General features: G+C 42.0%; 1 protein-coding gene across 19 annotated transcripts in view; it reads right to left on the minus strand.

Moving 5' to 3' along the window:
* Nucleotides 1–21,571, minus strand: part of TRIO (trio Rho guanine nucleotide exchange factor) — a 466,181-nt gene that overhangs the window by 162,141 nt on the left and 282,469 nt on the right. For all 19 annotated transcript variants that reach the window (XR_003095137.1, XR_003095138.1, XR_003095139.1 and 16 more), the window contains 5 exons: nucleotides 12,419–12,614; nucleotides 11,696–11,862; nucleotides 7,487–7,606; nucleotides 5,717–5,908; nucleotides 1,941–2,090 (listed from right to left, as the gene is read on the minus strand). Coding sequence is in view for 16 of the 19 variants with exons in the window: in XM_025209612.1 (XP_025065397.1) it covers nucleotides 1,941–2,090; nucleotides 5,717–5,908; nucleotides 7,487–7,606; nucleotides 11,696–11,862; nucleotides 12,419–12,614 (825 nt within the window). In the remaining 3 variants the exon portion in view is untranslated. The remainder of the gene's footprint in view (nucleotides 1–1,940; nucleotides 2,091–5,716; nucleotides 5,909–7,486; nucleotides 7,607–11,695; nucleotides 11,863–12,418; nucleotides 12,615–21,571) is intronic.

Consider the following 21,571-nt stretch of genomic DNA (forward strand, 5'->3'; position numbering starts at 1 on the left):
ATATATATATATATGGACTTGAAGTCTTATTCATAATGGAAGAACAAATAAAAATACTACCTTAAAAGGCCAGGTGAACACAGCACAGATCCAATGGCAAGCTCACTTAAGCTGGTAGTTTGTCAAATATTTTTTTAACAAGAGACTAGAAATGTATACACTTCCAACTAAAAAATCCATTTGATATGGTGCTATTAACTGTGCTAATAAATTGTCTTTTTAGAGTCTTCACTAATCAGGATCAGAGTCTAAAAGGCTTTTAGAGGCCTGGGTGAGGTATTGCAAAATCCTTCATGAAGGCTAAGAAAGAAACCTTATGCTGTATGGCAGGAAAAAAATATGCATTTTACTTCTATTATTCAAGATGTTGAGCAGCTCACTTATATGAATCATTAGTTGGAACGAGCATCTTTCATTCATCTGCAGAGTTCTACTACCTCCATGTCCTATTTTACAAAAGGACGGTCTAAATTATTACCTTCCACGCCAACAGAAGTTAGTCCAGGATTGCAATATCTGGCAGTGACTAGCACTAGGATTACATGAAGACCTAACTACCATCAATTCCTTGATCTAAGCCATTTCCTCATTTCTTTATCTGACAGTATCAACCAATCATGCTAGACACCAGCACTAACCTCTGAAAATGCTGCTTGCTTCATCAAGTTGCCATCTTTACTTGGTTCCAGCTGTTTTGATTAGTAGCCAAGTACAGTAGTACTGAGTATAACTGGCCTACCACATTAACTTGGGAGGGCAGAGGGAAAAGAAAAATACTAGGACCTTGTGCTCAGATAGCTGTTGACTCGATATATGTCCACAGGATTGAAGTTATTAATATTTACTGAATGTTAAGGCTTTACTTGACTTCATGCATAATGTCCACATAAGCTACACAAGAACAACACAGAAACAATGCAGAATGAGGCTGCTACACAAGAACAACGCAGAATGAGGCTTTCCATATGGCAACTTGCCTGCTCCTGAGAACTGCTTTGAGGCACAGGGAGACACTGTTTGAGAGACTTTCCTACATTTTGAAAAGGAACTTCTAAGAACTCTGGAAGAAGTGGCCATTTGAAACAGAGTCCCACTGCACTCAGGCCACAGCGGGTGATCCAACTGTCTATACCAGGGTGCTCAACCTCTGGCCTGTGGGCCAAACACAGCCCATGTGGCCTTGGAATCTGGCCCATGGGACTCCCCACAGGTTGTGAAATTTGGCAGCAGTGGCAGTACTGCCACCCCTCCCTGCTGCCAAAGAAGTCCAAGCCCCACAGTGGGTTGGAGCTGGACCATGATGCTTCCTTCCACAGAGCCAGATCAGAGCCAGACCATGCCCCCTTCCATCTGGGCTTGGGCTGAGACACACCTCCTTCTTCTCTATGCCCCCAGGGCCAGGCCATGCCCACTTCACTCCACACAGCAAAGTTGGGGCTGGGCCATTCCCCCTTCCTTCTGCAGGGCTGGGTCATGGCCATGCCTCCTCTCCCTCCCCTGTGGGGCTAAATCAGGACCAGATCATGGCCTCTCCCCACTGTCGGGCCAGGTGGAGGCTGGCCAAAACCCCTTTCACCATGAGGCTGGATTAGGTTCAGGCTGCCACGTCCCTCCACTGCATGGTCAGATGGGGCCCCACGAGCTCCAGCCCGCAAAGGATTGGGCACTGTTCACCTAGTTCGCTGACCAAAGAAGGTTGAGCACCACTGATCTACCCTACCTGCTAAAGCTGAAATGAAAGCATCTACTAAACAACCTAGAATTTTCATTCAATTGATTTTCTTATCGCAAAACAAGAAGTTGCATGTCATTTCCCATGTAACCACAGTTCACAATGATCACAGAACTATTTACATGTTACTGGCTTCGTTTTTCATGTGCTAAGTACTTCAAGTTTTCCAGAATACAACACAGTGATGAAATAAAAAAAAAATCTTTACCTTCAGGAATGCTTCTTTTTGTTCAAGGTGCTTGCTTATCATAGGGGTCACATGATCCGTTTCAGAGTTGGGACCCAGTTTGTCTGCTCCCCCACACCAGTCTTCTTCCCGCTTATACTCCTGTTCCAGGCTCTCCAGCACACTGCATACCTGCCAGCCAGGAGGACACAGGTAAGCAGTGAACAACTGTGATTTGAGTGGGAATACTAGTTAAGGCTAGTGGGAATACCCAGAAACCATGAGCTATTGACATCTAATCCCACATCTTACACACATGGATTTTGGAGAAGTCATTTACCATATTTAGGTGACTATTAGACAGACTTAAATATAAAAGACCTGAATCCAATAATTAGATTTTATATATGAAAAATTATAACAAATTTCTTCCCTATGCAGCCCCTTTTTCCCCTGCAGCTTACTGTCAGACCCAGCTCTCCCTGAGCAAAAGAGTGAGGAATTTAAAAACAATGACCTTGGAAATAAACATGCCTGTAATAATTTGCACAGAGGAAAATTAATATGAATACTAGACCCGTGCGAATAGGGGCGTATTTGATTCAGATTCAGCTGATTCGGAAGACAGTGATTTGATTTGGTGATTCGAATCACTGTCCCCATTCGATTCAGCTGAATCGGAATTGGAGATTCGGCACTGATTCAGAAATTCGGATCAGCTGGGGAGAGGAAGGCACAGCTGGGCAGCTATACGTTCTCCCACGGCTCCTCCAGCTGTGCCTGCCTCTCCCCAGGCGGGGAAAGCCGCAGGAGAAGCCCCCATGGCTGCCCTGTTTGGCCCCATTCCCGGCTCAACCCCAACCTCCTGGCACTTAAAAAAAAAAAAAAAAAAAAAAAAAAAAAAGCAGCCCTGCACTCACTTGGTGTAGCAGTGGTGATCAGGGCCTCTGGAAGCTCATGGCAGAGCCCTCCCATGCATGGTGGAGTGGGGGGTCAGCGGGGATTGCCTCCTCTCAACCTGGCACCCGTGTGGCAGCTGCCCCATGGCATGGGAGCAGCGTGGCTCAGCAGGGCGCTGCACGCTGTCTGGGAGCTGGGGCTGATAGGGCTGAGCGGTGCCAGACTCCGGCTGACAGGTGGAACAGCCCCAGCTCCCAGACAGTGAGCGGCACCCTGCCAAGCCACACTGCACCCACGCAAGGCAACAGCTGCCAAACAGGTGCCAAGTTGGGGGGGCATTCCCACTGCCCCCCCAGTGGCCCACGCTCCATGGGGGTTTCTGCCATGAGCCCCCAGAGGTCCTGATCACAGCTGCTAGAGCTGGTGAGTGTGGGACTTTTTTTTTTTTTTTTTAAAGTGCCGGGAGGTTGGGGCTGTGCAGGGGATAGGACTGGGCAGCCATGGGGACTTCTCCCGTGGTTCTCCCTGCCTGGGAAGAGGCAGGCACAGCCAAAGGAGCAGTGGGGGAACCCTCAGCCACTCAGCTGTGTCTGCCTCTCCCCCAACGACCCGGACTGAATCTCTAAATCTTTTCCAAATCGATTCAGAGGCTTCAGATTCAATTCGGACCTTTTAATGGGTCTCCCATTTTGGAGATTTGGCTGCTAAATTGGGCTGAATCTCCTCCGAATCAAATTGGTGACCGAAGCTTTGGACAGCCCTAACAGATACCCATATACTTAGTTCATCCAGAATTGATTAATTTTACCTTTTTTGAAACTGCTGCAAGTTTTAGTACATGTACTCCATGAAGATACTTTCAAGCAGCACCTTTGTATCTACTTATATTAAATGTTATGTATCCCAGGCCCAATTAGCCAAAAACTAATTCCAAATCCAAGAGTCCAGAACCATAAGTGGCCCTACTACTGGTAAACATCCTCCACCCCCATCTGGGGCTTCAGATATTCCCGAAAGCAGGCACCCTACTTGCAGACCCAAACCCGGAGGCTTGGGGTTCAGATGCCCCCGAGTTTTGCTTGCCCTCAGCTGTAAGGCCCCAGGGGCAAGCCAGGGAAAAGTCGCCCATTTCCATAAAGTGGGCTTAAAGCCAAGACCTTCCCACTCCAACAGCTAAATGGGAGGTTTACTATACATTACCTTGGCAGGTACTATCCCTGTGCCAGGAGAGCAGCCTTCCCCAGTGCAACCAGGAAGACAGCCTCGATGGTCATGGTGTTTCCCTGGCCAGGAAAGCATAGACTATACTTGATGAGAGCCTTCAAGAGGCTGAGAAGCAATATGAACTATGCATGATATTAGTCCAAAGCCAAAAGACACATGATTTACACAGAGTTCTTTGGACTGGGCCCAAGGAGAGCCAATAACATTTAAAGCCATGGTGACCCCACAGCTCAGCACTGCTCAATATGTGTATATACTCCAGATACCACCCACAAAGGATCCATGTCCTAATAAGCCCCCCACTCAGGACTGGGACCAGGTGTTCAATGTCATGAGCCCTGGGATCCTCTAATAATTTATATGCAGATGAGGCACAGGGCAACCTGGTCCAGCTCCACCTCATGGTGAGTGGGGCCACACTAATCATATGCAACAGGCTGAGAGAGAGGGCTGAGGAATACACTTGGAAGATTCTGGGTGAACTGTTATGGGCTCCATTTGGTGATGTTTTCCAGACAGTTAAGGCTAGTGAAGAAACAGGGATAATTGGAAATGGGAAAGAAAGGCACAATGGAGTAGCTCATCATGACTTAAAAAGGCTCGGCACTGAGGGGGTGCTAACATACATCTTAGTCAGACGGGTTGTGCTAACCTATTCTTGTGGTAGGGGCCCATCAGCATATACGCCCAATATGAGCCATGTGTTTTAATTATGTTCAGTGTTGGCTGCATTGAATCAACTTCACAGTTGTTTCCATTACTGAGCATATACTGCTTTTGGCAGCAGTTAAATGCTAGACAATATGTTTAATTAGGTTAAGAGAGGGCCATTTGTATGCGAATGTAAGACAAGGAGCTCCCCCCTCGTCCTCCCACTGACTGGTGGGGAGAAAGGGAGGATTTGTCTTATATTTGAGTAAATACAATAATTCTAACTCTAACCATTTCCCATATGCAATGTTGGGAGTAAATACGATAATTCTAACTCTAACCATTTCCCATATGCAATACTGGGAGTTACCATTACCCACCTCATTGATGTCATGTGGTTTTAAGCTCACAATATACTTGGAAGATTAAATGCACAATGTGTGTGCTCCGAGTCATGTAAAAAAAAAAAATCACAACATTGAACCACAATTTGAGGTAATTTATAATGAGAAAATATAAACTTCTCAATGGCAATGGCCTTCCAGAAAAATAAAAAATTTCACGTTAAAAGTAAGACTTCAGATCAAGCCAGTATGATTTCAAATGTGTCCCTCAGAAGACAGGCAGACAGCTAAGCTCAGTTGTAACTAATCTGTACCTCAAGGCTTTGTTTTTGGGTTTTTTTAAAGAGAGGAAAATCATCAAAACCTGAATAAATAACTTTTCACAAACATATCTTAATAACCTATGCTCTTGTTTTTCACTTAGGATAGAAAATGGAGCCAAACTACCTAAACTGAAGTTTTATTAGAGTCAGCTCCAAATTATTAGTTCTTACTTAACATAATGAAGCATGCTGTCTGTTTCCAAGACAGAATGGGAATATCTGAACCAAATTTTAAACTAAAGGTGACATTTCTGGTCATGTTTCATTTTGTGAGCTTTAAATTAGTATATCTGTTCCTCCATCCACAGCTCATTCTATATGATGAAAAATAACTCTTTATTTTGCTACCCAAGCATGGCATGAGCTATTCTCATACCTGTTCCGAAGTTTTATAGAAGGCAACAGAGGCATTCACGAGTTTGAGTCGGTCCTCCATCTTGAGCATCAGCTGCTGCCAATGCGAAGCAACCTTCTCAGCACATTCCCTGATCATATCCATGTCGTAATGATTTGCCTGTAGCATTGCCTCTGCTTTCTGCTGTACCTGCAGTGCACTTTGATGTGTTTTCTAGTAAGTTGAAATTAAAATATTGGTTTATAATAAGCAGGTTCATTTAAATACTCAAAATCCTGGCACTGCTTTTCTACAATCACTGAGTAACTTTATACGTACCTGAAACTTGCAAAGGAAATAAAGAACTAACAGTAGTTTGCAGCCTAACTTATTCCATACAAATAACTGTGAAGTAATTCGTTAGGGATTCAACATCAAATTTACAATGACTATCAGGTCACTGGCAGTAGCAACTGCATAGTAATAGAAACCAGAGCAGCCAATCATGCATCCAAAGTTGCAATCCACATCTTCAGTAATTATGACCCCCAGTCGTGGTTTGTTTGTTTTTTGGGACTGGATTGGTAGGAAGTTGGAGAAGAGAACTGTCCAGGGCTTGATTAACTGTTGTCAAAGTTTCTCTTCCCAGAAACTAACGGTGTACACGATTTTACATAATTATTTGGCAGGAAAATCAAAATTCTAGGCGATATGAACTGAGCCCGATTATTTATTACTCAGTATGAGAAAAATTAAAACTTGGGTCCCTGATCTAGAACTTTTTAAATCGAAGTCTACTTGTCTGAAGTTTTAGCTTTGAATTCATATGATCATATTATTGTCCAAAGCATTTTTGTTAAGTTCATAAACTATTACCAGGAAGGAAAAACATGAATAGCTCAAAAAGTAAAGCTTTTCAGAATTAAAACATACATATTGGGAACTGAAAACAGCAAGGGGAAACTGAACATGACACAGAATACCAACAGAACAGAAGGCATTTACCATACATTGAAATACTTTAAGAGGGTTCCTAACCAACAGAATTAAGTTTTCCTATGAAGCAGAATTCCTCCTCCATGTAATATATGCTGCCACTGGTGACCTAAATTTCATAAGAGTACATGAAAAGGCTTAAACAGTATATTCAAATTTTATTTGGTTTCAATGTTTTTGTTCATTTTTTGTAATACAAGGTTGAATTAACATCATTAACATGGATGGACTGAATTTAAGCTCAACCAATGAAATCTTCAGAAGATATTACAGAAAATAAGTTTTTTTTATCAAAAGCTGTACAAGTTAATTGAAGTGGAACAAAAGTCAGAGACCATAGCACACAGATATTTATCCATATTGATACTTTTTTGCATACATCCATCTTTGCAACCTAGCCAAAACATTACTTTAGCTTTAAAAACTAAAAATCTACAGCAACTTATTCTGAAATACTGTTTGCAATAGTCTTGTTCTATTCAATTTGTTAAAAGATATTGCAAATACAATTTTGGTACTAAGTTACCGCTAATTTCAGCTTGGTAGAAACAAGCAATGCACTGATGTAAATTTCATAAAGCAGAACGAACCCCTGCTATGCAGAATTCCCTTTCCTGGTCACAGCTCTTCTCATTATGACCCCATTTTGTGTACTTAAGTACACATTTTTATGCTCATCTTTTTGCTACTGCTCAAGAGGAAAGATATCCATTTTAAAAGGTATATGAATTATTAAATCTTTTTCTAATGCTACCTACTGTTTTGTTATGAGCCACTCCCTACAACTGGATGATTACCAGTTTCTCAAGTCCTTACCTCTATTGCATGCTGGAACTGTTCATGTTCCCGCTGTAGCTGTTCAGCCTCCTGCAATGAGCTAGCAGTGATAAGGCCAGCATTTAACATGGACTCCCCATTTCGGATCCAGCCAAGCACCTGCAACATACCAGAAAACAGCACAGTTTACAAGTACTCCTTTGATCATTAAGACAAATGTAGTTTCTATGGACTATTAGCTTAATACGGTCTCTCCTTTTAGCACTACCTAAGAAAGATTTGTTCTACACCATGATGTCATTGCTTGTGCCTAGAAAGTAACAGTAAAGATCAAGTTACAGGCAACATTTTAACAGCTAATATATTCAATGTTGCTTACTGGGCACTAGGTTTCAGATCAAGAATGAAAATGAACTGGATGTAGTTTAGTAAATGCATATGAAACACTAAGAAATGTTCTATTACTAAGTCTTTCCCTCACCCTTTAAACTTGTAGCAAGTCTGACAATACATAGAACCTGCTGGGATCACTTGAGGCACTGAAGTAAACAGTTTCAGCAACTTGGCTTTTGGTTTATTGTTTGAGGACCCACCAGAAAAAATGGGTTGGAAACAATAAATAAATAAATGGAGAAAAGTAGCCAAAGTATGCAGTAATCCCAGAAATAAAACATGTAGCATTATTATGTATGTAATCAGCTTACATCCACCGTACCTTGAAGTACCTGATACAGCACATTGGGTGCCCCTGCATTTGAAGCATGATTCAAGTCTCTCAACTTGAACAATTTGAGGTTCTTAAGGCTTTTTAACGTTTGAATCTTTAAAGGAGCACACACTTTAAAACTTCTGCCCTCTCCTCCAAGGTTCTGTTCTACTCTGCTTTTAGACTCCACTCCAACCTCTAGGTTACTTGGCAGTCTCCACACAAAAGGCTTCCACCAGCATCTCTTTCGGGAAGCCAAGTTACCCTGGAGAAAGCTGAACCTAGTTACATAAGGCTCATATCCCTCTAATCCCCAGCAACCTGTACAAGAACTATAGCACTAATGGGACCAGGATCTAGATCTAATGTGGTGCAATCCACTGCCTCCAATGCTTCTGCAAGGCCTATCTGTTAACCTGCTGGACCCAGAGTTCACAGCTTCGCTAAGCATTTTGCCTTTCTGAAAGTTTTAACCAATGCTTGTGTGAGAGCACTTCTGCACTTGTACCAAATGAAAAACACAGTCACAACCTCTGTAAGATTAAATTCTTTCATCCTATTTGGTTTTAGTGTCACCAGAATATGGAAGAAAAATATGGGGAAAGAAATTCCAAGCTCAAATCACTAATGCAAAAACTGTGGTGGCTGCAAATGGTTCAAGTACAGAATATTCTAGTTATTATATTGGCCTACCACTCTTATACCTCCCAGTCCCACACGAGGAAACATTTTAACTTACGATCATTTTTTTTTTTTAAATCTTGTTCTTAGGGTCAGCAGAAAAGTTGTTAACACTCACTAAAGGAGTTTTAGGGAAAGGGAACCCCGAAGTAAGTCAAGAAAGTTTAAAACTATTATTCAAGCCTTCCATATTTAGATTCAATATAGAAGGTGAAAATGCAACATTAAGGAACCTCCAACTTAACCATATTATTCCCACCCTGCCTAGTGGGGTCCACAAAGAACATTGCAGCAGCTGTTTTAGTAAAGGTAGCAGAGTGTATAAAAACAATTATGAAAACTAGTTAAGAGTCTTTGCTATAAAGAGACTTCTACTCTTCTGTGACATCATCTATGCTTACACCCAGCTTAACAGTAAATCTAGCAGGAAGTCACAGTAATTGAACATAGTAAATCATGTGTTCAGGACTTCTAGGCCACACTACACACAAATAAAACAGCAACTGAAAAGGACGTTTACTCTGTCATGTTACTCTCAGAGAGTACACCTGCTGTGACCTGCTGAGCCGCAAAGCCTTTTCCACTTCAGAGGAAATTGCAAGTGGTCCTGCTTCCTTACTTACAAAAAAGTGTATTTTTAAGGTCACTGAAGGGGAAAAAATAGTGGTCAAAGGGGAAAAATAGTGGTCATCAAAACCAACTTGTTTGATTCATAGTTGATACACTTTAGCTTCATACAGTTTATACCCTCAAGACTGGAGAAGTAGGCTGAGTATTTGGACAATTTCAGAGTACCTGGATGAAGACGTAAAGTTTTAGTGTCTAAACTACATGTACATACTATTAATTCAAACCATCTCATTTCTTTCACAGTTCAAGTGTCTCTAAAGAACATGACAAATCAAGAATTGTGACATTAAGTTTAGCTTAACCTCTATATTGAATGGGGTGAGTATAAGAGCCTGTTAATCTAGCACCTAGTGACTAGCCTTATGGGGTACCAATCTCTCTTTCATCTAGTATAATCAGAATTATATGGAATTTATTATGAAAAACTTAATTTACATATCCTGGGTGGGATGCACAATTTTCCCTATTACTGTTCACAAAACTGATATAATGAAAAAAGAATACAAAAATAGCATGTGTGTGTACACATACTATCTCCTGGTTGAAAGATGCATGCTGTTAAACTACAGTAATGTAGTAATTATGCAGTAATGAAATATAACTGTTCTATATGTAGGTAAGTGTATTAACAATTCTGTTAGCAACATTTTGTGCAGAATATATGGGCTCTGCTTTCCTTAAGTAGCAGGTCCAATTCTACCCCTTTCAAGTTAAATCAGTGTGTCCTGCTCACTTTGCCAGGAGAAAGGTCTGCTTCTTATGCTAACATCTATCAACTAGTTACACCAGTGTTTCCAGTGCTTTCTCTTAGTGAAGCAAACATTTCTACTTTTGTTAGAATTGCTAGGGGTTCAAAAGATGGATAATACACCGAGGGCTTACAAGATGCATTCTGAACACCAATCAGAAAGGTGACACTGATATCATTCAGTAGTGTTCCTCTGCCAACAGCTGTAACTCACAACTTAAGAGTAAAGCTGTCAAGATGCAGTGACGTGATCAGTGATACATGTCAAACTCAATGCTCCCTCTCACCCCTTGCTTGCCACCTTATACACAATAGCAGCTTATGAAACACCATATACTGCAGTCAGTGCTTACAGTGACTGCAGCATCCAACTGAGCATCAACCCAATACATTATAGAAAATGAGGTTCTTCAAAAGTCACTGGAAAGGAGATGAAGAGTTGAGGTAATAAGGCTAGAATCTGCATTCAGGTGTAAGTTGTACTGGCTCAATATCATACTAAATTGACTCTCTGCTTTCATTCTCACGGGACAGCATGTAACAAAAGAACCCAAGGCTGCTGGAGATAAATTACTGTACATCTTCTCAACCTCACTCTTTCACTTTACAACAGTAGTTGGCATCTTGTACTTTTATTGGTTGTCTCCAGCAGAGTAGTTTGAAAGCTGGCCAACTTTCACGTACCCTGAAAGATCTGAAGGTTTAAACTAGAGTGGCACATACATGGGTAGTCTGTACACCATGCAGACAAGCAATTCTTTGCGTTCCCTGTGTTTGTTTCCATTTGCTGTGCCCATACGCCAGGATCCCCCTTTCCATCTGCCTATTCTTTTTCCTGGGCAGCAATCATGGAGGGAGCCAACATTTTAAATTGTATTGTGATTATGTCAGGAGACGTGGGCATTAGGGGTGTTACTGGAGGCTGTCAACTGGTAAACAAGTCGCATAACTGGACAATGAGCATGTAACATTTGGACAGAGGAAGACCATAAATGCCAAGCCCCATTTTGCCTGGAAGTGAAATTTATCCTGCTGTTGTTGATCACTCTTGCTTATGTGCGTCTCAAGCACTCTATGCAAACTTAAACCTTAGAGTTTAGGGAAGCAGTAAAAGGAACTTTATTATACTGCAAGAAAGATAGAAAAAAAAAAGAGGAACAATGCAATGCTCAAAGTATTTATGCTAAGCTTCAAGCAGCTTCAGGTCCCTTGAATAAATATTAGTCAGCATGCAAAACATCCACTCCTGTTCTTTTCAAACAGCTAGTAGTAAAAAATATAAAACACAAACTAAAACAAAAAATTACATGTGGATAGATGCTGAACTCTGAGGCTAAAACCTTGCAAGAAATTGCTGTAAGTGACAAATTTTACCCCTTCCATGCTATTTCCATGGATATGACCTATTCATATTCCCCAACACAGTCATATCTACTTAATACCTTCAGTTACAAACAATGCACAGCACATATTTAGTTCATACCTGTTTGACTTCAGCCTGCAGGTGGCGCAGCTGTACACACTGTTCCAAGTGTTTCCGATGCTGTTCTGCTGCTAAGTCCAGCTCCTGCTGCTTCTCGTGAAGAAATTCCAATAGATCCTGAACACGAGTTGCCATGTCTACATCTCGGTCACAAAGCAGCTCTACACCTGTAAGCAGCCATTCATTTTAAAAAGTCACACAGCAGGGTTTTCAGAGAAGTTAAACCTCTTTGTTATTATGTACAATGAAAATGGCTAGTATTTTTTTTTTTAAATAGCCAAGCCACACAGAATATTTTATTAAGTAAAATATTTCCATACTCTTTAGAATGAGCTACAAGATTTTAGGAACTCTGGAGATTTCTGCTATGGACTGGAGTCTGCAGCAGGATAATTACCAAAAAAAAGTGAAAAGATCATATAAACTGAAATAATCTGTTGTTGCTTTAAGAACTTAAAGTGTAATTTAAATACTATCAATGCACGACTGCTCTCGAATTACAGTTCTGCATACTCTTATTTATTCTTTCTACTTCTCGCTGCATTATCCAGACTTTTGTCCTTTAAAAGGAAGGAATTTATGGTATCAATACCCAACTTGCTAGATATTAGCATACTTCACCTATCTTACATATGGGCTAACAGAAATTAATGCCATTTTTAGATGCCTTATAAGCGGAGATGTGAGGATAATTAACTAGAAGATGGGACAGAGACATCTTACCAGAAGCCTGCACTTCATTGACATATTGCAGCAGATCTTGTCCTTGGTGGATGACATCGAAGGTCAGGTTATTCATGGTCAAGGCCTTGTCTGCGTGGTGCTGGAGCCTCTGTTCTGCTATCGTAAGATCTTCAGTGTCGAAGTCATTCATCTGCTGAGAAAGCTCATCATTCCATGATTCAAGGTCTGAAATTATCTGATAGAGAAAGGAGAGAGAATGTGTCAGATGACTGGAAGAACTTGCCCAATGTTGCACTATTGAGTAACAAGATGAGGAATGCAAAAAGGTCACCTCTTCCATCTATTCTTATCACTGTTAACTACTTAGTAACTTTTAGCAATGCATTCAAGCTGCAGAAAGCTGCTGACTGGTAAAAATATTGCTTTCTGAGCAAGCCTGGAAGCTAGTCATCAGCCAATAAATTGGGTGAGCAATGAAAGAAAGATCAGCTGACTTGGGAGCTACAGAATGCGGTCTTCAGTGCAGTGCTGTCCAGTTCAGTACTGCATATATCCTAATGATGCCTCTGACACACAATGCACAATTACATCACCTGTAGAAAATATGACTAACTTGTCTATGCCCACGCCTTAAAGAAATACATTTGGGTATAACTCCTCTTCTTACTTGTAGTGATGGCGGCAAGAAGTAAATCAGTATGCCAGTTTAGCCCTCAGCTACTTACAAGTCTTAAATTCATTTAAAAGTAAATCACCAACTCCAAACCCTTCTGGGCAGGAATAGTCAGGTTGCATGAGCACAATCAATTAGTAGCCAGATGACAAACTTGAGTAAATAGGTTGGGTATTTTAGGATGAAAGGCAAAAATGAAATATACATATATATTACATATACCACAAAGCCAATCTTACTTTTGAAATCTTGCTATGAATTGTACCAAAGCATGAGTTTCATCTTAGATTTATGACTTTAAGTCCACTCAGTCATCAATTAAACAGCAGCTCCTTTCAAAACTAAATAAATTCACCTGACTATAAGAAAAGTGCTTTTCCCCTATAACAAATTGAAAATTAGCAGGTCCCTGGTAGCTCCTGCCACTAATCCTGGTAACATGTAACAACTACATGTTACATCTATGCTGTGATGAATGTGTTAACTACAGCATAAGTGGGCACAGTGCTACATGTGCACCCAATTAAAGTGTCATTAAATGTTTCACATAGGATACAGAACATTTCTAAGGCTGGTTTATATGGCACCTTAAATTTAATGTGCGGCTGGGGCTGACAATCAACTGATCGTCAGTCCCAGGGCCAAGACTGCCCCAGGGTCTAGAATGGCCCTGGGAATGACAATCAGCTGATTGTTGACCACAGCCAGAGGCTGGGTGAAGAAAACCTTTCACAGGACTTTAAACTCAATGCCTGGAAGTTCTAGCTGGGCTAAAAGGAGTGAAGGATCTGAGTCTCCTGGTGGGGAAGTTGAAGGGCTTCCCTCACAAGGACTTTAAACCCCATGCCTGGCATCTCTGGCTGGGCTGCTGGGCATGGGGTTTAAAGTTCCCAGCAGGAGAAACAGTCCAGCTCCCCACACTGAGTTTCAAATATTCTTCACCTGGTAGCCTGACCAGATCTGCTGGGAACAGGGTTTTGACAAACAGTTCCAGAGCAGAGGCTGTCTGGCCAAGGTCAACAATCAGCTTATTGACTGGCTGGAAAGCCTCAGGTGAATCAGACCCAGGCTGTCAGGTCAGGGCTGACATTCAGCTAATTGTCAGTCATGGCCTCAGACTACACAGGAGTCAGTTTGAGTCCCCGGGACATAGCTGAGAATCAGCTAGTTGTTGGCCCAAGACCAAATTTCTGGTGCAGGGGAAGCCTGGGATTATGATCCTGGGTTTCCTCTGCACTGACAAGTAGGTATGGCATGATTAGGATCAATTCCCTGATCTTAAAATCATGCTTCCTGCCATGCATATGTGATGGGGCAGGAGGCACAATTGTTGGAAATGCAGATCAGAGCCTATCTCACTATTAAGTGAACATGCCAAGAGCCTAAGGCACAAAAAGGTCAACAGAAAGTAAAGATATCAGTATTTTTAATTGAAGAACGACACTTATTTCAAGAAAAGGAAATGCAGTATCCCAGTCAAATATTTGCAAACCCACAGATGAGTATGGGTTAGGTTCTTATGAGCCAGGCTGGAAAGTGGTGAACAATATTATGCTAATGAGCCTGTTTCATAAGAGAAGTTGCAAAGAGTGATAAACTGGTACTGACATAAGAAAACTCAACCTATCAAACAGTGGCCCAAAAGGTGCTGTGGGCACTGCAAATCCGGGGGACAAGACAAATGGGCACCAGCAGTGCCAAGCATAAACAAGTAGACCACACTGACTAAGCTAGTTTCCCCCAAATGTAAGCTGGTGACTGTCAAGTAGTATATGGCATCTTCCAAAACCTCAGCCCAATATGCAAAGCACTGTAATATGCAGTGACAGCAGGTGCCAAAAGTAAGAAGAGGGGTGGCAAAGAGCAGGTTGCAATTTCTACTCCCAGTAAGTTTTCTAAGATAAAAAGCTGGGTCACCACATTCAAGGGCAACCCAATAAAGGACTGTTTTATTTTTTAAAGGGAGTTCACTTGACAAAATGTGAAGAAAAGGTAACAGTCCTCTTCCTTCTGCAACTACTCACTTTGAGAAAAGTGTAGTTCCTCATTACTAGTCCTGACACTTCTTCAATTTCCCTCCATCATCAAGACTCATAACCTTCCCACGGTCACTCCCTTGTCATCAAACCATCTTTCAGGACCCCAAAAACACCAGCATGAGATGCCATTATCTTCCAGTTAACCTCCCCCAACTCTGCCCCTGCTGGAGAAAGACATCAGATCACCTCTTACCTGCTCTGAAATAACTCCCACCTGATGCTGGCAAACATCAAATACTCCTCTATAAACACATTATGCTTTTCATAACTTAGAAGCCTTGTCAACTGATATTCACCACCGCAAAAAATCCCAGTTTTATGCCACCCAGCCACAACCAACTAATTACTTACAATTTGCATTCCCTCAGTAACATATCCACTACCAAGACATGCATGGAGTTACTTAAATCACAAGCGTACATTACAATTTTACAGGTGATATAGTATTATCTAGTAATTTATAATGGACTGTATTATGGTTTGTGCATTAAGCACAGTTTAACAAGTTCTGAAAGGAGAAATCAGGCAGTCAATTATACCTGAAGACACTGGACAGTATAATACAAAACAGTTAAACAAACCCAGTTTATAAGCTGAAGAACAGGGACACTAGCAAGATGAAAACTCAGGTAATTTCCTCAAGAGAATTATAGACATTTTAAAAAGAAAATTAAGAACCCCAAGGATAATTTGTATAGGTTGATTGTCACAGTAAAACTGTACTTCACACCTGTATGAACATTGCTTCTCTGTCTTAAAATGGGAATAGGGTTTCCCACTCTACAAGGGAATAACAAACATTTCAATGCTTGCAGAGCTCTTGGGATATAAACTTATACAAGTATTAGCAAGTCATTTAACACTGATTAAATCAAGATTAGTGATGACACTTAATAAGAAAGAACAATGTGAATACAGGTGACCTCAGAATTCAAGGGTTTGCTTGTGGCTATACGCTCTAATTTAGTTTTGGAAACAGCAAATCTCAAAGAAAAGTTACCAAAACTTTCACAAGAAAAGCCTTATGAAACATTTATTGGCAGTGACCATGAACATTCTCAATACCTGCACATTGGTTTAGACTTAATATTTACTAAGTGTTTAAAAAAAAATCAGTAATTATGACAGTCCTTTTCACTTAGCTATAATGTAACATTACAGATGTGCAACTGTTTAGAAAAACAAACTTATCTCTTTTCCTCTGTCAAAGCTGAAGGAAATTTAATAGTAAACACTACAAACAGTTAAGTTATAACAAAGCAGTGTTCTGCTATTGTTCAACATCCATTTCTATTTTAGGGTGGTATATTTTCAGTTCTGTGAAGTCACCATGCTACTTCAAAAAGCCTCTAAAAAATTAAAGATAGTTTTAGCGGGAGAAGTTTGTGATCATTTGATTTGATAGTTTCCAAAACATACCATCCCTACTCTGCAAACAAAACCACAAGCAATTTATATAATCGCCCACTGGTTATCTTGTTTATACTTGAGACTCAAACTAGGGCTCTGATCCTCCTCAAATATATCTCAATCAGTGCATGCAACTACCATGTCTGTGAGGAACAACATGAAGAAGTTATCTGTGGCAAGAAGTTCAAGTTGGTTTGTCCCAACACATTCACCCAAACTGACCAAAGTGAAAGTAGGCAGCAAGATTATAAGGCAGACATTATATCTGTAGCAGTTCAAAGAATTCTTCAAAAGTTATGAGGATAGATATGCAGGGGTTTGGGTTGTAGCCGTGTTGGTCTAAGGACATAGGCAGACAAGGTTCCTTGGGTGAATTTGATATCTTTTATTATCTTTTATTAGACCAACCCATGCACATTTGTTGTAGCACTATAAAAATGGCAGAGGTGCTACAAAAATGTTCCTGCATGAAACAATATTGTCTGTAGCACAACTCTTTTTAGCCATGGGCAATGCCTGTATGATTAAATACATTTTAATAGGAGCTGTCCCAGGCTCTGAGCATTCCATAATACTGTGCTCCCACCCCTGCTTCAAAGGAACAACCATCTGGTCACAGCCATGAACTTGGGGCCTTGGCTATACAGTATTGCTGTTTATCTGGGTCTGCCACCCTGGGATTTATAATCCAGGCTGGTCAAGCCTGGCCTGAAGCTTCCAGTAGGACCTAATCCTCCATCCACTCCCTGTCAACAGAGTGGCCAGCCAGCCTGGGTGAGCCAACTCTCCAAATCCCCCATATAAGCCTCTGATCCAGAATTGGAAGTGTTCAGGCAACAGGACTCTCAAAACTGATCCCAGACTGTTTTGCTGTTCCCTCCAGCTTGTGCTCTCTTACTCCACTCTCTCTGCTTGATCTCCTGGGTTCTCGACCTGGCTTGCTCTCCAACTCCACTCTGCCTGATCTCCCAGCTTCCTGACTTCCCCTGCTCTCAGATTGACTTCTTAGCTTCCTGATCCATCTTGTCCCTGGATTCTGCTCACTGCTCCTGACCCTGGGATGGCACCTTGATTCCCAAATGGCCACAGCCCTGACCACCCATGACTCAGAGTGACAGCAGCCCACTGCCTAGAGAGCATGCCTTTACAGCAACTTTTTACAGGGTACTGTGAACATATGTATGCCCTCATAATGCTATATTTTTGTAGTGCTACAAGTTACAGCATTTATAGCGCTATAAATGCATGTCTGTCCATGGCTTAAGAGTTTTGACATCATTGAGGTTTCCCAATAATCGTAAATACAGTTATATGGTGGCTTGAGGTGTTATTAGTGATACTGAACTTCAGCAATAAACATGTACTGTAAAATTACCCACAGTAAGGCTCAAACAAGCCTACAGGCATCTTGCTTGCTCTCTGCATTCCTTCTGCAGGAACTTGATTTTGGAAATCTTCCTCCAAAACCTTTTGTTTTTTCTTCATAATCAATATTTTTCTACTGCTCTGAAATCCAAAACAACTAAAATCTTACTTTAGATACCCTGTCAAAGTAATTAGCATTAACTGAACAGAGGCAAGATCAAAGTGCCTGCTAGACAATTAGGGAAACTGGATCATGTTTTCCTTCCATTGTTCAGGAAACCATGTGCGATCAAAGGGAAACAAGCTGCAGTGTAATTTCTTCAAGGGGTTGCTGATATACAAGGTCCCTTTTCTCACAAGTCACTTGTAACTTTCTTTTGATTTTTTTTGAGGGCAGAGTTAGAAATTATGGCAGGGGTGGAAAAAACACAGCAGATGTGGACTAAACCCCTTTACAATGGTGGAGGAACCAAACTGGACCTGATGTTTCCTGAGCCTCCCACACTTCCACTTCCTTGCCTTTTCTCATCTAACTGAACATACTCCTCAAAGCCATCATGGTCTCATTTCTCTATGACTTCTCAAGGCTTACTGGAGGTCAAAGGAATGGTGCCAATGCATATGGAGATCCACAAAGCAAGGAGCACTAGCGCTGCAGTGTGACCTATGCCAGACCCATGTCTGAGCTGTGGATAGAAACACAGGGTCAGAGCAGTGAAGGGATATGTTAGAACAGTTTGGGGGAGGAGGTGAACATTCCTCAGTGCTGAAAGAACAGGTTAGGGACTTGTTAGAAATGCTGGGTGTGTACAAGTCCATAGGGCCAGATGGAATGCACCCAAGGGTGCTGAGGGAGTTGCCCAATGTGATTGCAGAGGAAAGACTGAGGGAACTGGGCTTATTTAGTCTAGAGAAGAGGAGACTGAAGGGAGATGTAATTGCAGCCTTCAACTACTTGAAGGGGGGTTCAAAAGAGGATGGAGCTAGACTGTTCTCAGTGGTGGCAGATGACAGAACAAGGAGCAATGGTCTCGTGTTGCAGCAAGGGAAGTTTAGGTTAGATATTAGGAAGAATTTTCTCACTAGGAGGGTAGTAAAACACTGGAACAAGTTACCTGGAGAGGTGGTGGAAGGTCCATCCTTGGATGTTTTCAAAACCTGGGTAGACAAAGCTTTGGCTGCGATGATCTAGTTGGGGATGGTCCTGCTTTGAGCAGGGGATTGAACTAGATGACCTCCTGAGGTCCCTTCCAACCCAAACTTTCTATCATTTTAACTCAGAATGGAAGTGTGAAGTGAAATGGAGAGGATCAGTGAAGAATTTTCAAGGGTTTGAGCAATTTCCACCAAAAATTCACAGATAAAACTGGGATGCTCCCTATACCCAAAGAAGGGTGTTTGTACCCAAAAGCGTGCAAAGAACAATTTTTCCAACTATTTAGTTGGTCTAATAAAAGAGATCAGATTTACCCAAAGAACCTCATCTGCCAGATAAAACTGCACTTTTTGCTCAAGTGAATTCAGGTCCCACCCTGCCAAATAAGATAAGCCAGCCAAGGTGTAGTTTTGCCAGCTTAACTGCATTTACATCAGAGGTTTTTATGAACACAGCCATACTGCACTGACATAGCTGTGCTAGCAAAAACGTACATTACATACTGAGCTTTCTAAAGGATGCCTTTGTTCTATTTTAACTCGTGTTGCTTTGGCAGCAGTTTAAGACATTCCGAAACAGCATAACTACTACGGCTGTGCGAAATGGCCATTCTGTTTCAACATTTCGACGTAACAGCATTTTGTTTCGAATTTCATTTAAATTCGAAACAGCTGTTCCGTTTCGTTTTGTCAAACCAGTTTTGCTGTTTCGCCCATAGACTATAATGGGGAAGCTCGAAACAGCCTATAACTTTGTCATTTCTGGCCTACTTTACATGAAACTTGCAAGAATGGTAGCCCCTTCTGAAGGCATGATGCCTACAAAGTTTCAAGCAGATAGGTGCAGGGGGTTTAGGGAAACTGCACCCCAAAGTCTTGAAAGCAAAAACTCACGTCACATGTATGTGTTAAGCCACAGCTGGGTCAGAACTGCAGGCATGCTAGCCCCTGCTGAGGCCACAAAGCCTACCGAGCTTCAAGGACATAGGTGCAGGGGTTTGGGGGAAACTGTACCTCAAGCTGCGGACAAGCAAAACTTGTGACATGGGCGACACTGTGTGTGTTAGGGTTATGAGGCCCTGAGCCTCTAGCTGCTGACAGGCAAAACTCGTGTGATGGGTGCTTGTGCAACTGTGTCTGTCTTGGGGCACAGGGGGTGGGGGGAAACTACTGCAGGCCTGGTTCCTAGGCCTTGCTGCGGCCACAAAGCTTGCCAGGTGTTAAGGAGATAGGTGCAGGGGGGTTCTGGGGCCCTGCACCCCTAGCTGCTGACAGGCAAAACTCATGACATGGATGCTTGTGGGACTGTGTCTGTCTTGGGGCACAGGGGGGTGAAAACTGCAGGCCTGCTGGGTCCTGATGCAGCCACGAAGCCTGCCAGCTGTCAAGGAGATAGGTGCATGGGGAGTCTGGGGTTCTGGGGCCCTGCACCTCTAGCTGCTGACGGGCAAAACTTGTGACATGGGTGGCTGACACTGTGTGTGTGTTTGTTAAGGTGCACCCTCACTCAACTGACACCAAAGCAGAAAGCAGGGCAGTTCAAACAATGCTGCCCTTTTTATGCAGTTTTTCCATCCCTCCCCCAGAGCACTGGGATTGGAAGGGACTTCAGGAAAGGATGATAGTCGCTGGCCAGCTACACAGTCAATAACGAGAGCACTCCTTCCCCACCACTTCCCCCTTCCTCTCCTTACTTTAGTTTCTGTTTCCCTGCAGGAAAACCCAGCTTGAGCTTTGAAACTTGAAATGTTTCAAAACTTTCGAAACATTTCAACTTGCCTTGTTTCATTTCAAGGCTGTTTCAAAGCTCTCTGTTTCGTTTAGATTTCGCTGTTTCGAGCTCGAAACGAATCAAAACAGCGCTGAAATGAAACTACCGGCGAAATTTTGCACAGCCCTAATAATTACCCCAAAAATCTGTGTCCTCACATGGGGTGTGATACATAATTAGAGTGGTGTAACTGTATCAACATAACTAAACTGGTTAACTTCTCACAAAGAAAAACCATCTGACCATGATCATACAGGAAGCCCGTAGAGAGAACATGAACTCAAGGCTCTGCAAGTCCAAAGCCAGTATCATAACCACTCCAGTATCCTTCTTAAGTTGCCCTATCATTGTCCCTTCCTTTAAAGCATCACCTTGACTTACACCCAATGAGTTCCCGCATCCTCTTCCCACCTTTGCAGCCTGCTGTCCCCACTCATGGGGAGAACAAGGCACTGCTGGAAAAGCAGAAAGACTGGCAGTAAGAGAGGTACAGTGAAGCAAATGTGAGGGAACCAAAGCACCTGGCTGTGGCTGATATAGGTAAAAAGGACAAGACGGTGAGAGAGGAGAGCTGGGCTGAAGTAAATTCACATTTTCTCAGCCTTTAAAACCTAGATTAAGACCCCAAAACTTCACTAATGAAGTCAACTTTGCTCAACGATAAGCTGGTGCCAGCTAAACTTCAGCAAATAAGGAAAAGAATGTGAAGTTAAAGAACTTCCCAAAACCACCCCAAACCTAGTCCACCCAGGCCACCCCATACTTCCTAAATGTCACTT

The sequence above is a fragment of the Alligator sinensis genome, unplaced genomic scaffold (genome assembly GCF_000455745.1).
Source record: "Alligator sinensis unplaced genomic scaffold, ASM45574v1 scaffold420_1, whole genome shotgun sequence".
In the NCBI taxonomy this organism is placed as follows: Eukaryota; Metazoa; Chordata; order Crocodylia; family Alligatoridae; genus Alligator; species Alligator sinensis.